Here is a 17,470-nt window from a genome sequence, read left to right as displayed (position 1 = left end):
TATGTTGCAGAGCTGCCATGCGGAGACAGACAGCCTCACTTACAACCTCCCAATCAGGACACATCTGAAGGCTCTCTACCCAGCATGCTGAGCTCCCCTGGAAACCTGGCCCAGGAAATACGGCAAAGCCTTTAATGTCTCTCCAACCCTCAATAAACCACAGGGCCATTTACAAGAAGCAGCCCCAGGGAGAACAGACAGATAAGCCAGCTCTTCCTGAAGGATTACAAAAAATAAAATCACACCGTCTCACTCTCTCCTGGTCATCCCGACCGAGGAGCATTAAGAACTGACAACAGGGCAGGAAATAGTCTCCACACGCACTAACATCTGGGAAGAAAACATGTTATACATATATTTGGAAATGAAAAAATAGCTCAGCATTATGAGGCCACACAAATCCACGGCTGCCTCTCAGTCATAAAATGGGGCGGTTCCTGTCTCGTGACTGGGGTGGGCTTGAGCCATGAGCTGCAGACACACAGACCATTCCTTCCACTCTGAGAAGTGAGGCAATGCTTTTAGCAGCATGCCGCTGAGTGGGTCAGGGAGAGGGGTCTGGAGGAAGAGAGACAGACAGAGACAGAGACTGGCTGAGAGAATATTGCCAAGCCTGATGATAATGGACTGTGTCTTTGCCTTGAGACACACACCCTTCCACAGCCCAGTCATGGGATGCAGAGCATAACTCCTTGGGAAAGTGTTTGGACTGAGTCTTCGAAGAAAAGTTTGGCTGCTTAAACCAACCGTTCTCAACCTTTTTACCCTGAAATACGTTTCAGGCTTTGAGAAAACCCAGATATGTAGCACAATGTGCAGAATATAGTTAGGAAACATAGATGTGTACATGCCCACCCAGGGCCCCTCCCCTTCCCACCCCCTCCAGGCCCATCAATGGCCATTTGGGGAGGGGGGGAGGTCAACATGACCATATGTGGTCATTTCATCTGGTAAATGTTTAACAAATTTTAAAAGATATATAAAAATGAAAATGTCCCATTCGGGACACCCTTCTGGGGCCATCAAGAAACCCAGGGTTTCACAAAACCCTGGTTGAGAAAGATGGGTTTAATCCCTTAACCCCAAAACAAAATCCTGTTTTAAAAGAATGGGATTTTAATTTATTATCTGAACAGCACATGAATCACAATCTGATTCTGTGATCTGGAGAGGACAATGTATGGGTTTCTGTGGTTTGCTGTTGTTTGTTTGGGTACAGCACCCTTTCAGAGCAAGGGCCAGCAAGACAATGGTTTGGGGTATGTGGCGACTCAGGTGCTTGCATTTGTCTTTCGGGTCCCAGGAGCAAACATGTCTGATGAGCTGGAGGAGCCAGGAAGCATGCCAGTCCTCTAAAGTCACCAGCTCTGGGTTGGGAAATACCTGGAGACTTTGGGGGTGGAGCTGGGAGTGGGCAGGATTCCGGGTGGGGAGGGACCTCAGTGGAGAATAATGCAATGGAGTCCATCCTCCGCAGCAGCCATTTTCTCTGGAGGAACTGATCTCTGTTGTCTGGCAATGAGTAGTAATTCCAAGATATCCCAAGGGCTACCTGGTGATTGGCATGCCTACAAGGCCTCATCTACACTGCAGCCACAGATTAAGCAATACAGTCTACCAAAAAAAACATACTGCTACAGGGTCTAAAAGGTGCAACATGATATAAGATGTCATAGTCACATTGTATACCGCACTGGTCAGACCACACCTGGAGTACTGTGTGCAGTTCTGGAGGCCTCACTTCAAGAAGGACGTAGATAAAATTGAAAGGGTACAGAGGAGAGCGACGAAGATGATCTGGGGCCAGGGGACCAAGCCCTATGAAGATAGGTTGAGGGACTTGGGAATGTTCAGCCTAGAGAAAAGGAGGTTGAGAGGGGACATGATAGCCCTCTTTAAGTATTTGAAAGGTTGTCACTTGGAGGAGGGCAGGATGCTATTTCTGCTGGCTGCAGAGGAGAGGACACGCAGTAATGGGTTTAAACTTCAAGTACAACGATATAGGCTAGACATCAGGAAAAAAATTTTCACAGTCAGAGTAGTTCAGCAGTTGAATAGGCTGCCTAAGGAGGTGGTGAGCTCCCCCTCACTGGCAGTCTTCAAGCAAAGGTTGGATGCACACTTTTCTTGGATGCTTTAGGATGCTTTGGGCTGATCCTGCGTTGAGCAGGGGGTTGGACTAGATGGCCTGTATGGCCCCTTCCAACTCTATGATTCTATGATTCTATAAGGCTTGTCCACATCAGTGCTTAATGGGACAACTGAAGTAGGAGGCAGTGGCAATATTAACACTGGTTAGCTGTGTTACCACTGCGATGGGTTGCAAAGAGGGTGACTGAGATCAGACACAATGCTAAACTGTGATTCCTTACTACGTGATTGTGCATTAGTCTTGTAGTCTTAGCCATCATGATTCCCTCCTTCCTTCCCCATATTGCAGAAAATCACATTTAGTGTAGTGGTTAGGAGTGCAGATGAGCCAGGTTTGATTCCCTCCCACACACACATGCGTCCAGCTGGGTTACCTTGGGCTCACCGTAGCACTGATAAAGCTGTTCTGACTGAGCAGTAATATCAGAGCTCTCTCAGACTCACCTACCCCACAGGGTGTCTGTTGTGGGGAGAGGAAAGGGAAAGCGACTGTAAGCCACTCTGAGACTCCTTCGGGTAGAGAAAAGTGGCATATAAGAACCAACTCCCCTTCCTCTTCTTCTTCTTCCATTTTGTTTAAACCAGGCATGGCATCCTTTGTACAAAGCACTGGCTTAGGATCCAGCAGAACATTTCCAAGGATAGAAGGGCTTCAGCCTGTGCAGTATGACTTTCTCACCTCTCCCATCCAGTATAGCCCCCAAACGCCCCTAAATGCTGTTTCTGGGGAACAGGCACCCTGCCAGGGGAGCATTTGAGGGGTTTTGGGGGTTGCAGAAGGAGGGTGAAGATAAGAAGGTCATACTTTACGGGCAGAAAGCCTCCACCCATAGAAATGCTCCAACGGATCCAAGCTATAATTTGTCCAGAAACCAGAATGAAACTACTATCAACCTGTAGTTTCTATTCTGGGTTTCAGGCAAATTATAGCATACACTAACCATAGTGTACCCAGTTTGAATGTGTCAATCATACATCATTTGCTGCAAAATGAAAAAGGATGGAGGGAATGCAGGGCACAAGAGAAAGTGGTGGGTGTGAGCCCAAGGCTTGCTCATGCAGAGCAGGACAAGGGCCATGTCTAAACAGAACCAGCATAGCTCTGCATCTTTGGAACTTCCTGAATTAATTTAAGGGAAGCTTAAGAAAGATCTTTTATTGATGATAAGTGCTTCTCGATTTATGTATTTCAGCTTATTATTAGCTATCTAATGCAGTGCCAGGAAAGTGGCACGTCAGTTAACCAATAAGCTATAACTACCCTCTGCATTCCTATACTGCTAGCTGGCTGTCCATCTGCTTTGTCTATGAGGGAAGGTCATAGCCTTCTGGAAATGGATAAGATCAACAGTTCTCTGTGCTGGAATGGCCTGCCTGAAGAGGTCAGGATTAAGGAAGGCTCCCACATCATTACTCTGCTATATGTATAAAATGGAACTGTTTATAAAAGGAACAGGGTTCTGACTTGATAGTCTCAGAAATTTTAGGCAATTTTCATTGTATTGTGTGGTGTTATCCTATATTATAGTATTCTCCTAACTGGTTCTTTATTGTGTTGATTGTTGGGTACAGCCTTTTTCAACCTTTTGACCATGAAGGAACCCCTGAAATATTTTTTGGGCTTTGAGAACCCCTAGAAGTGTTGAGAACCCCTAGAACCCCTTCAGAGAACTGGGCACTGAAGTAAGATGCAGGAGCCAGCCAATCAATTGATAGTTTACCATTTCTGTTGTGGAGGAAGAGACTAGATCTGTAGAGCAACAGGAGAAATGGGCTCCAATGACATCTACTGGTGTCAGCATCCACCCAAACTTCTAGAAAAGGCTATGTAACCCCTGAGGTACTCTCACATCATCCCAGCCTCCCCCCTCCCCCCGGAACCCTGGCTGGGGATCATACTGGTGGTTCTTGAGTGCTCTAATTTTGTAAACCAGTTTCTAATGGGTTCTATGGGTTTCTGTTCCGCTGTTGTTTAATTGCATAATCTGCCTTGGGCCTCAATGAGTAAGGAGGACTAGAAATGAAGTAAACATGTAAATAGAGACAAGTCAGTCTTATATGCATGCAGTGCTCTAAGCAGAAGAAAATGGAAGTGAGATGGTTCAGTTTAAAATTAGTCCACATTTAGTCAGGGGTCCATCACCTTTAGATAGGTAACTTTTGTGCAAACCATTGCCAATGCCCAAATCAAGCTTTCAGACTTTGAGATCAGCCTAGCTGGACAACAATAATTACCAATTGAGTTTCCCCATCTTCTTGCCTTTCTCAAGCTAGAGACACCCACGGAGCTGTGAAAGAGCATTTGGGAGCTTTTCCTGTTGGAAGAAGGGGAAGCTGAATCTCATCTCCAAACACCTTCTCTCTTCAGCACCTGCCTCATTCAGGTCCAGCTCATTAAGCATTTCCTTGACAAGTCTAGATGGACTCTGACAAGGCTAGGCCCAGCCTTTCCTACCCTGCCTTTCCCGGAGAGATTGTTGGAAGAGCAATCAAACCTTTAATTCAGCAGATCCTAATTCCAGCTAGCCTTATGCACAGAGATGATATGAATCTGAAACATGTTCTTAAGAGACTTTTCCCATCACTGGTATGACAGGACTGCTCCATCCCCTGAAGGCCTACATCCAGTTGAAAAATGATTTTGTCCTCCTGAAAAGTAAAATTACATTTCATCCCTCCAGGTACAGGAGCTGTACACATAGAAGAACTGACCTGAGTCTGTAACAGAGCAGAGTCTGTAGTCAGTGGTACCCAACAAAATATATGTGCTAGTCCGTCACACTGATGAAGTTAGGCTAGAGAAATCCACTCAAAATTCTCATAGTTAGGAAACATGGTTAGGAAGCACTCAAAATTCAAGCAGCCCATTACAGAAACAGAAATGGTGACTAGGACCAGTGGATTAAGCCTAAAGTGTCAGCCTTTTGATCTGTGCCACAGTTTCAAAATATCAGGCAGCTCTTTCTTTAGCACCGGCAGTGCACATGAAGCTTTAGGAGAATTTCAAGGTTGTTGGGACCATAAATCCCATTCATGAAAAAGAGTGTATGGAAATGATATAATGAGGCTCTCCCCTGAACTTGCATGCGATGTTAGCTTCAAACTGCAGCTGTAATAATTATCATCTCTGGACAGGGTCTCCTAGGATTCCATAAGTCTCTTTACAACATTGTTCAATACAAATTGGTATAAGTGGACTGTTTGCTTATGACCCTTTTCAGAGACAGAAGCAACACTGTCCAGCAACTAATGGCCTCCTGCATCTGAGAGTAAGCTTATTAATATCAGCAGGCTCTTTCCCATCTGCAGCCCAACTAAAAGGAGCACTGCAATAAAGCGACCGCTTTAAGAACCACGCTTAGAGAGCCAGTTTGGTGTAGTGGTTAGGAGTGCAGACTTCTAATCTGGCATGCCAGATTCGATCCTACGCTCTCCCACGTGCAACCAGCCGGGTGACCTTGGGCAGCACTGATAAAACTGTTCTGACTGGGCAGTGATATCAGGGCTCTCTCAGCCTCACCCACCTCACAGGGTGTCTGTTGTGGGGAGAGGAATGGGAAGGCGACTGTAAGCTGCTTTGAGCCTCCTTCGGTATGGAAAAGTGGCATATAAGAACCAACTCTTCTTCTTCTTAGCAAAACCCTCTAACGGAAGGAAAGGCTTCAAGGAGGCAACCTATCCAATCATAGAATAATAGAGTTGGAAGGGACCTCATGGGTCATTTAGTCCAACCCCCTGCACTATGCAGGACACTCACATCTCAATCGCTCATCCACTGTAACCTGCCACGCCCTTGAACCTTCACAGAATCAGCCTCTTCATCAGATGGCTATCCTGTTTAAAAATTTTCCAAAGATGGAGAATCCACCACCTCCAGAGGAAGCCTGTTCCACTGAGAAACCGCGCTAACTGTCAGGAACTTCTTCCAGATGTTTAGACAGAATTTCTTTTGAATCAATTTCATCGCATTGGTTCTGGTCTGTCCCTCCACGGCAAGAGAGAACAACTCTGCTCCATCATCTACATGGCAACCTTTTAAATACTTGAAAATGGTTATCAGATCCCCTCTCAGTCGTCTCCTCTAAACCGACCAAGCTCCCCCAACCTTTCCTCATGTCTTGGTCTTCAAACCCCTCACCATTTTTGTTGCCCTCCTATGGACATGCTCCAGTTTGTCTACATCCCTATTCAACTGGGGTGCCCAAAACTGAACACAGGACTCCAAGTGAGGCCGAACCAGAGCAGAGTAAAGCGGTATCATCACCTCCCATGATCTGGACACGATACTTCATTTGATACAGCCCAAAATCCCATTTGCCCTTTTAGCCACAGAATCACACTGCTGACTCATGCTCAGTGTATGGTCTACTAAGACTCCTAGATCCCTTTTGCACATGCTAGTGCCAAGACAAGTCTCCCCCATCCTATATTGGTGCATATGGTTTTTCCTACCCAATTGCAGAACTTCAAATGTTCACCATTACACTGTCCCTATAACTGTCTTAAACTCTGACTCAGGTGGGTCACCATGTTGGTTGGAAGCAGCAGAACAAATTTAGAGTCCAGTGGTACTTTAAGACCAACAAAGTTGCATGAAAGCTCATACCTTGAATCAAACTTTGTTGGTCTTAAAGGTGACACTGGCCTCTACATTTATCTTGGACTCTGTCGATGAGATCACGGAATCATCGAGCTGGAAGGGACTTCCAAGGTCATCTAGTCCAACCCGCTGCAGAATCATAAGCTTCCAGATCAGGTTTAATGTTTTGGTTCTTACCTTCAAGGCCATCCATGGCCTGGGCCCTGCATATTCAAGAGACTGCTTGTCTCCTTATGCTGTTCGCAGAGCTCTTTGCTCTGCAGGTTTGAATCTGTTGGTTGTCCCTGGCCCCCGGGAGGTACGTCTGGCCTCAATGAGAGCCAGGGCCTTCTCGGTGCAGGCTCTGACCTGGTGGAATGAGCTCCCAGAAGAGCTGAGGGCCCTGACGGAACTATCACAGTTCGACAGGGCCTGCAAGACGGAGCTCTTCCACCAGGCATTTGGTTGAGGCCAGGTCAGGAAGATCGGATCCCTCCCTGTATAGGCCCTTTGTGCCAGACATCTGGCCAGGAGTTACCCCCTAGGGCAGTGCAGGGGCTTGTTGCTGGGCATGGATAGGTGCGGCGGGGAGGATGTAAATGAGACTTTGCTGCCATTATCTGTACTGTATTTCTATTTGTATTCTGTTGGGTTTTTATGATTGAACGTAAACTGTCACGAGCCAGCCGGGTCCAGGAGTGGCAGTTAATAAAATCTAATATAAAATAAATATAAAAATAAGCACTGTCCTGGGAGTAGCCCCATGGAACGAATCTGCAGGGGATTCTGGGCAGAGTTGTTCAAGATGGCAAAACAGATCCAGTGCTGCGGAGACTTGCAGAAGGGATTCTACCAGCACCAACGGAGCAAAGTTACCGGACTGTGCCCACGCCTATCGCCTCTTGCTTGAGGAGAAGTGTACTAAATCAAGGTGTATTCCCCAGAAATAGTCCTTGCATCTCTCTGTAGATAAGCTTCGGCAGAGGATAAAATTGTGTCTTTATAGAACAAATGATGATATAGGATCGTTTCTAGGAGCATCCTGGCATTTAAAGGGGAGGGGGAACACACTATCAAATGCGGCCAGGTCAAGCCACTGAGCTTCTACTAGGTTTTTACACAGTTATAAGAGCAATACATAGGCAGGTCTTGCAAATAGTTTACATTATAGCCACAGACAATGAAAAAAGCTAGCATTCTCATAGCAGTGCCACCTGGGATTGTAGTGCTGAACACATGAATCAGTGTTGCTCATTTTAATCAGCAAAGATATCCTGTGCTTAAATCATTGCTGAGGCTATTCTATAAGCTTGTCTTGAGCCGAGCAATATACTTTCCCATTATTTCCCCACAAAGCGCAGCAAAGAGACAGTTCATCAAACAGTGTCTTAATAGCCTGTGAAATTAGATAACTAATATTTAATACAAGAAACTAAAGAAGCAGAAAACCCATAGCATTTACCAGGCCCAAGTCAATTACACCTCCAGCCATGAACACAAACGCAATACCCACATTGAAAACAATCTGTTTGTACATCAGTTCAGACATGATTATACAATAGCTTAACGCCTCAGAATTAGAGCACTTGACACAAACAGGATGCCAAGGAGTACTTGACAGCATCCAAAGACCTGTGGAGGAGGAGGGGGGGGGGGAGAGGAAGAAACTGCATAGGATGTGTTTGTGACTACAGCACCAGAGGCCCGCTAGGAGTTTTCATTAATGGGATCACAAAGCACAGCTTATTTGTAAAGGATAGCCCTGTCCTTCCAGGAATTTGGTATGGAAATGGAATATTTACTGTGCCTGTTTTACCCCACACCAACTTCAAAGTGCTTATTGTGTGACATTGAACGGAGCCTGCCGACCTTCTGGAGAGCAATAGGACAGCTTGAATTCTGACATGAAGGTTATTAAAACAGATCCTTTACAAGAGAACCCTGGGGTTATGCACACACATTGAGAAAGCCGCAGCATGGTGCCCGAAGCCCAAGGGCTTTGTGCTGATGCAGTCTGTGTACTATTTAGAGCAGCCCTGCTGCAAGTCTAAATCTTTCCAGGATCCTGCTAAATGGCCCAGTTTCTACAACTAGCTCCGTGTGGGAAGGGCTTCAGATCACAATGATGGCATCAGGTTCACAGGGAACAGATCCAAGATTCTGGCTGCGTGGGCTCTAGAACAGAGCCAAGGTTCCACAGAGCAAAAAACCTGCAGCCTTTAGCCTTCCAGGCAAACCCACTGGATCCAGTGGAATCACTCCAGTGACTAAGAGTTCTGTTAGTTATGTAAGCTTGCGGCATATGACTGTGTCAAAAAACTGTCCAAGTTGTTTTTGGGTCAATCAAGTAGCACCCACAGTCCTTTGATCTTATTCAGATGAGCCCTCTGAGCACTTCTGAAGATACATCTTTCAATAATTCAAGAGGTGGAATTAATGCAAAGTTAGAAAGTGATAAGCAGTGGGAATGGCAGGAGAGAAATTCTCCAAATGCAAGTGGAACAATGTCACTGCTGATGAGGCTTAGTCAAACTGAAAAAGCAACAGAAGGGATGCAGGGAGTAGCAGCAAGTGGGAGAGAACATTAAGCCGTATGTGAAATGGGGTTAAACTGGGGAAAGGGGAGAAAGGAGTAATAGTAAGGCCAGGGAGCCTTCCAGTATTGTTATAAAGTAAACACAGGAGCAGAACAAGTAAAAGAAAGGATACCCACAAACAATTGTTAAGTCTTCAGTTAACTTCCTGACATACAGAACTTTTCGTCCTGTTGAAGTGAACATACACATCTGTACACTGGCCACAGAAGATAACAAGCTGCCCGAACTCAACTACCAGCTCTTCTAAGGCCTTTCTAAAGGAGACTTGTTTTGGTTATACAAGATCTTGTTTTTATTCAGTCATTGTTTCCCCATTAATATATTGGGGGTGTTGATGTGCAGGTTATAAAGGTTAGCTTTTGAAAAAGCAAAAAAAAAAAATCATTAGTTTAATTGGAGATGTCACAATCATAATAAGATTTAATATAGTTGCAGGTAAGAAATCCATCACTTCTTGCTAAATATCCATTTTGTAGCATTTTAGACATGCCTCACGGGCATGTCAGCAAGCGTTTCGTATGGCTCCGGACGGGAGCTACACAAACCCCCCTTATGATGTGAGGGTTTAACTAGATGTTACAATGGGAGATCCACCAACAGATCTCCCACTGCCTTTCAAACTGCAAACAGAACCTGTGGTCTGACCCAGTTCAGACTGCCCCGGAACGGCTTTTAAGCCAGTGCCTGTTTATTTTCTCCAGCTAGGTAAGTAGTAGGGGTAGGGGGAACTCTCACACACACATACACCCCAAGATGAAAAAATGAATTCCTTCCCCCTTGCCCCACAGTTCTGATCCCAGTCAGGAATTCCCACAACTCTGTGTGTGTGTGTGTGTGTGTATGTTTGCATGTCTAAGTGTCTAGTAAAGCACTGGGGTTGTTCCTTTATTTTATTTATTTATCCCATATGTATAGAGCCTCTTGTGGCGCAGAGTGGTAAGGCAACAAACATGCTGTCTGAAGCTCTGCCCATGAGGCTGGGAGTTCAATCCCAGCAGCCGGCTCAAGGTTGACTCAGCCTTCCATCCTTCCGAGGTCGGTAAAATGAGTACCCAGCTTGCTGCTGGGGGGTAAACGGTAATGACTGGGGAAGGCACTGGCAAACCACCCCGTATTGAGTCTGCCATGAAAACGCTAGAGGGCATCACCCCAAGGATAAGACATGACTTGGTGCTTGCACAGGGGACACCTTTACCCATATGTATACTTCCCCTCTTGGACATGCTCTCTTAGGGCAGTGAACATCACAATGAAGCAGTTACAATTAATTGCTTATTTCCATGCCCAACAGATGAAGAATTAAGAGCCAAATAGCTAGCCAACTTACTCGCGAGAAACAGCAATTGGGCCAACCATCCACAACATCAAAATGACTAGCCAGCAGGCAAGAGAAATACAATGGAAGAGAGAGGCTGGTGATGTATGAAAGAAATGGGGGGGGGGGGTGCTTCAGAACAACCTTTGAGTCCATTGACACCTTTAAGATGAACAAAATTTTATTCATGGTGTACGCTTTTGTTGTGTTGTTGTACACAACACACTTCCTCAGACACAATGAAATGGGAATTACAAGTCCGCACACATAGGCCATGAATTAGTAGTCTTAGCGTTGCCACTGGACTCAAACTTTGTTTTACTGCTTCAGACCAACAGGGCGACCCACCTGAACCTGACTTTAAACCTCTCCTGTGATTTTATGTTCCGTTCTTGTCAGAACACAAGTTCGACAAATAAAGTGTTGGTAAAATCAAGTTCTGGGTTTTGAAAGTATCACGCTGCATGGGAGCAGGGCCAATAAGAAGGGTGGCATCCTGACCAGAAGACGGCATTAAGGAAGTTGTGTGTTCATCCCTATTCCCCTGCACTGTTGTGGTGCTTGGACCCAAATAGCTCAGGGCCGTCCTCCCCTCTTCTGTTCTGCCACAGCCTCCTAAGATCAAGAGTCCTCTTGGTGGCCCCATCTGCACACCACCTCTGCAGTAGCTCCCAATAGCTGTCCAGACCTGAGTGTTTCCTAAGCAATGCAGTCAGCCCTGCTTGGCTACCACAACTGTTAAGCAATTTTCATATATGCATGGGCCATTGCAGTTTGTCAGTTTCACAGCCTCCTCCTAGGCATGATCAGAAGTCACTCTGAATTCAACAGGACTTGAATTCAAGAGTACAGGACTGCAACCTATAATATTTAAAAGTCCACTCCATATTTTCTCACCGTTCCAGGGCACCAGAATCTGGAGCAGGTGATCTTATATCAGTGGTTCTTAATGTTCTTTGGGATCAAAAACCCCTCTGAGATCTGATGGAAGCCATGGAACCTTCCTGGAAGGGGGGGGACACTATGTTAATGGTGATGACCACTGCATTTTACCTGTAACTGTGTACCCTGTGCTTGTCCGGAGTGAAACAACACCTTAGCATAATACAGTATGAAAAGATTCCCCCCCCCCCAGAGATAATTTTTAAAAAAGGAAAAGGAAAGCATTTTTAGTACCTGGGACATGTACCCCATGAAGTCCATCCATGCCCCCCTCCCTGCAAGGGTCCATGGACCACAGATCAAGAGATACTATGAAATGGCTTATGATGTACTTAGATGCCCCTTGCTCAGAATGGCCTCAGGCTAGAAGGTCAGCAACTGCAGCAAGCCAATCTGTGCCTGACCCTGAGGATGGGGGGGGGGGAGAGGAGGGCATAGATCCTTGCAGGTACAGAGCCACAAGCTGGAACCCAGAGGTTGATTTCTGGATCACAGCCTGGCAAGCACCCCACTGGCAGGAGGTGGGCAAAGCAGCCAGCATGGATCTCTTTAGCACCTGATACTCCATCCAGGACCAGGAGGCGGTGGGCAAAGGAGAGGGCCCCCAGCGGGCTGCTCTCCGAAGCAGCATCCTCGCTGCCAGAGGCGATGCCTAAATAGCACCCAGCCGTGGGGGGGGGGGGGAGAGTGGGGGCAGGGGGTCGCCTTACGTTCTCTTGAAGAAGCCTCCCAAACAGCTGCCGACCAGCAGGCAGAACTGCTGCGAGAAGAAGACCCAGGTGATCTGCGAGAGGGAACTTTGGGTCTGGCAGCGCAGGTCCAGCAGGGTGGGCCCCAGGAAGGCGATGCACAGGCCGAAGCTGAAGAAGACGCTCCAGTAGGTCAGCGTGGGCTGGAGGTTCCTCTTGAAGAGCGTCGTCACCCGGGCATCCCACCACCACATCCTCGGCCCGCACGCCCGCTAGGCACAGCGCCTCGGCTAGTCCCGGCGGCGGGCGCGGGAGAGCAGAAGGCAGCGGCGCCCCCTGGGCACGCCTCAGAGAGGGCCGGATCCTGCCCAGGTGAGCCGCCGAGGAACCTTCCGCCGCCTCCAGGAGACCGGCCGCCACGGCTGCGCTCCGCGCCCAGAAGACACCTGCAGCCAGCCAGCCAGCCAGCCAGCCCCTCGGCGCACCGCCCGCCCGCCCGCCCGCCCGCCCGCCGGCCGCCCACGCCCAGCGGCCCCCCGCCGCCTCGCCAAGCCCTGCCCAGGGCTCGCAGCACCAGCAGCAGCACCAGCAGCAGCAGCAGGATGTGAGTCGCGCACGGGGCTCAGGAGGCAGCGCGGGCTGGGCTGGGACCGAGGCTGGAGCTGGCTCCGCCCCTCCAGGCCGGCGAGCCGCGCACCAGCCGAGACGGCCGCATTCCGATCCGCGCTCAGCCGCCGCCGAGGACCGCGCAAGGCCGCCCCATCCCGCGCCATCCCTCAGCCCTGCGCTGCTCGGCGCCGCCAGCCCGGAGGAGAAGCCGCAACGCAGCCCCCACCGCCCGCCCGCCAGGCAGGCAGCCCCGGGCCCGAAGAAGGCACGACCCCGGCCGCGAGAGCTCGCCCGCCCACGGGACGGCCGGGCCGCTCAGGGATCCCTCCCCGCCTCCCGCTGCCAGCAGCGCCTCAAGTCAGGCGTCGACCCCAAAATTCGTGTGCACGCGGCAGCCCTGGTCGCTGCCTCCTGCCAGTTTTCAAAGGGCTGCATCTGCAGCCACCACACGCGGCTATCGACCGGCTGCTTTCGGGGATTTTCCTGCCAAGGAGTACTTCCTTCCCACCTAGGAAAATCGGGCAGCCGAGACGTTGTTTTTTCTTCCCCCACTGCCTGGAGTTGCAGTTAGACCTGGTCATGATGACTTTGCTGAAGTCGGAGCTGCCAGCAGTGTTTATATTTAACCTTAGAGACACCAGATCTAGAGATAGAGCCCTTCCCTTCCCACAAGATGCCAGGCACACATATAAGTTGCTCCGGGATCTGGTTGGGGCTCCAATCCTCTCTTACCTCTGGTCTTGCAAGCTTCTTCCTTGCACTAGGAGCCTCCCTTGACCTTTTCACTGTGTTTAGGAACAGTCTGGTTGTGTTGATTTATCCGGGGTGGCTTTTGCATCTTGGTTCCAGGCACTCAGAGCACTGCATTGCTCAGCAGACTAGGAGGAAGAAAGTGACACTGATGAACAGATTATACCTAATGTGAATCCAGTCGGAGCTGAATATCATTCCAAAACTCAGAAACAGCTCTTAATAGTAAAGGGAAAGTAGTTTTGAGGATTCGCAGAGCACTGGTCCCTTCCTACAGTGTATCCATGCACATGATCCTGCATTGAGCAGGGGGTTGGACTAGATGGCCCCTTCAACTCTATAAGTCTGTGGACAGAAATCAGCAGTAGAGAAATGGATCTTCGTGTTCTTACTATTATTGTCATTTATTTGTCGTGTGTCATTGTGTGTAGTGTGGCAAGGGGATCCTGGAATTGTCTGGCAGCCAGGCAAGAGACATTCAAAGGTGCTCTGCCATGGCCTGTGTCTGCATCATGACCCTGGGGTGCCTCAGAGGTCTCCCATCCAAATACTAGCCAGGGTCAGCCTTGCTTAGTTTCCAAGATCTGCAGAGATCAGCCTGCCAGGGCCATCCAGGTCAGGGCTAGTGCTCTTACTATACTTATGGGATATTTTTGCCAAGGCTGAATTGCTCCTTCATGCAGTATCTGTGCAGAGGATGAGGATGAAGAAGACAAAAAGTTTTTTATACCCGGCTCACTACCCAAAAGAGTCTCAAAGCATCTTACAACCACCTTCCTTTCCCTACCACAGATGCCCTGTGAAGTAAGTGGGGCTGAGAGACTGACAGAACTGCTGTGCAAGAACAGCTCTAACAGGACTGTGACTGGCCTAAGGTCGTCCAGCTGCCTGCATGTGGAGGAGCAGAGAATCAAACCTGGCTCTCCAGATTAGAGGCTGCCACTCTGAACTACTACACCAAGCTGCATGAGAGAGTTGTGCTTCTTCTATCATCATAACCTGGCAATATTCAAAGAGGCTTCCAGCAATAAGACTGGCACCAGATATCTTGCTATCTGCTGTACCAAACCAAATGGTACTTCCCACCAAAGGAACATCTGTGCCCCCAAGATCTGCCGCAGGCCCCCAGCCGTGCCCAGGAGCTAACTGGTTAAGAGCTCTTGCACATCCACTTGAAGAAGAAGAGTTGGTTCTTATACCTCGCTTTTCTCTACCAGGAGTCTGAAAGTGGCTTACTTTTCCTCCAATGACAAACATTGCATATAGCAGTGGTCCCCAACCTTTTTATCACCGGGGACCACTCAATGCCGGGGACCACTCAACGCCTTTTACTGAGGCCCAGTGGGGGGGGGGAGTTTACTCCTCTACTCTCAACCACTGCCCTAACGCTCTCTGATCGCTATGGTAATGTTTAAACATCCCTTCAAAATAAGATACAGACACGCCACAACAATGAACATAAGGAACATTTTATTTTCATGGAAATTTTAACTCATGACAATGACAAATCAATGGGAACCCTGAGCTTGTTTCTCTGCAATGAGATAGCCCCATTTGGGAGTGATGGGAGACAATGACACCTGAAGTGTGTTTAAAGGGCCGGGGGGGGGGGGAGAAGGCGTCCTTTGGGGCCCACCTCCAATTAGTCAAAGGACCACTTGTGGTCCGTGGCCCACAGGTTGGGGATCGCTAGCATATAAGACAGGGTTCCAGTATTGCTCAAGAAATTAAGCTCCTCTTGACTCTAGGCACTGTGGCTGAATGACAGAGCACTTGCTTGGCATGCAGAAAGTCTGAGGTTCAGTTCCCAGCATCTTCTCATGAAAGAATGAGGTAGCTGGTGATGTGAAAGAAAAGCTCTCTACCTGAGACCCTGGAAGACACTTCATGAGTTTTGGGGAGCTTCTTTAAAATGGTAAGGATCTTGGACCTTTGAAAATGTACTGCAGAGTGCTCAAACTGTGCAGAGAGAATAAAATTATTATCCAAATCCCGCTAATTGCAGCACACTAAACATAAGCAGAAATTTACATTTTTCTAGTGTCTGCATTACGCTATGGTGGTTAAAGGAGGTGGGGGAGAGAGGAACTGGAGTGCTTGATGCTGTGCTTGCGCAGAAAACTCCCTCTGGAGGAGGATAAGTTTATAAATATTTCACCTGCTGCATTTGAGCCGCTAACTGGCAATTTTTAGAACACTCTTGCTTGTTTCCTCTCTCTCTCTCTCTCTCTCTCTGTTTTCCAGGCACAGCAGTCTGCAGGCATGCTAGACTGATTCAAGCTAATGATTGGGTCCTTCCTTCCTTCCTTCCTTCCTTCCTTCCTTCCTTCCTTCCTTCCTTCCTTCCTTCCTTCCTCTTTGCTGCTCAGAAACATAGCTTTTTAGTGCCTGCCGCTGGAATGTTTGCACAGACAGGCCAGAGGTGCCAATTTACACAACAGAATTGTATTGGGGAGTTTGGCTTATTTAAACAGCCCCCCACCACCAAATATCTTATTCTGCTTCAGTCTATTACTGTGTCGAAGGCATTCCTTGGAGACCATTCTGTCACCTAAGGAAAGATGCATTCTTAGCTATTCTGTTTCATGCATTGTTCATATGTTCCATGTAAACAGCCCTGAGCCTCCGGGGAGGGAGGTATATAAATGTAATAAATAAATAAATATTACATTTCTTCATCTCAGAATACATATCCATTAAGATGGAATGAACACCAGTCTCATCCACACCATTGCTCTCGTGGATAAGTATAGCTCCTCTATTCTGTGGGGGTGTGTTATTGTCAGGGCCTTTTACAGCAAACTGGCCTAGCTTTCTTGGGCTCAGGACTTGTGTGGGTACAGCTGGGTTGAGGAACATGTTATTCAAGTAGGACATGTTTGGGTGCCTGTACTAACAATCAAAACGGAAAAGTGTTCTCATGGACTTCTGAGTTTTTGTATTGATTCCACAACTGGAAGAAGACCATCTTCTAACAGGACTTTGTTTATAGGGATTTTATTGTTTTCTATAATTTGCCTTGTATGGACTCTTCACCCATGACTTGCTCTTGGCATTGCAGGGATCTGCACATTTCAGTTAGTTGATTAACTATTAGCTTTCATCCTTTCTAGAAAGAGTGTCTGTATTTTGTTTCTTGATCCCAGTAGTCTCTGGTGTATCTTGAGATGTGTTTTATGTGCTCTACCAACTAAACTAATTAAGCCTGCAGCACCTCCTGGGCTCCATTTCAAAGAAGGCTGCAAACTGTGGTCTTCGGCCTTTCCGGCATGCCAAGGATCTCATGGGTCCGTCCGTCCCCCCTTGTGTAGAAGGAAGGGATATTTCACCAATATACCCTCCCATTGCAGATTTCTTCTCCCCCTTCTGTTTCTGCAGATCCCAGTTTTTGCTAGGAGCAGCATGGGAGCTATTTAGGGATGTAGCTAGATGGGAAAGTTGGCATCCCTACTGCCCACAGAAACCGCCAGTGGATCCATGCCATTTTCTTCCTTTTTCTTTGGTTTCCTATAGTGAATCTCGATCCTGATAAACGGTTCTCTGAACTGCTCAACTTCAGAATCACTCTACATTAATTTGAAGGGTTGACAACAGTGTGTGTTTTTGACAGATTTTCATGGCTACCTGACCTAGCAATCTGGGCGGGGGACGGGACGGGACGGGGAGCCGCAGCTCAGGGGTCCAGCATTTGCTCTGAACGCTGAAGGTCTCAAGTTCAGTTCCCAACATCTTCCACAAGAAAAGCACCAGGTTTTAGGTGATGTGAAAGTTGCCTGCCAGAGACCCTGGGAAGCCACTGCTCCTCATAAGAGACAATATTGAATTGAAAACCTCTGAC

The 17,470-nt window shown here is 47.8% G+C and overlaps 1 protein-coding gene across 1 annotated transcript in view; it reads right to left on the bottom strand.

The window, feature by feature from the left end:
• Positions 1-12,758, bottom strand: part of SLC60A1 (solute carrier family 60 member 1) — a 59,533-nt gene extending 46,775 nt beyond the window's left edge. Inside the window, exon 1 of the mRNA XM_077334734.1 lies at positions 12,295-12,758. Within this exon, the coding sequence (XP_077190849.1) occupies positions 12,295-12,527 (233 nt within the window). The 5' untranslated portion in view covers positions 12,528-12,758. The remainder of the gene's footprint in view (positions 1-12,294) is intronic.
• Positions 12,759-17,470: the final 4,712 nt, after the last annotated feature.

The sequence above is a fragment of the Paroedura picta genome, chromosome 4 (assembly GCF_049243985.1).
Source record: "Paroedura picta isolate Pp20150507F chromosome 4, Ppicta_v3.0, whole genome shotgun sequence".
NCBI classification, from domain to species: Eukaryota; Metazoa; Chordata; class Lepidosauria; order Squamata; family Gekkonidae; genus Paroedura; species Paroedura picta.
The sequence above is the reverse complement of the archived record's forward strand: the minus strand, read 5'-3'. Positions and strand labels throughout refer to the sequence as shown.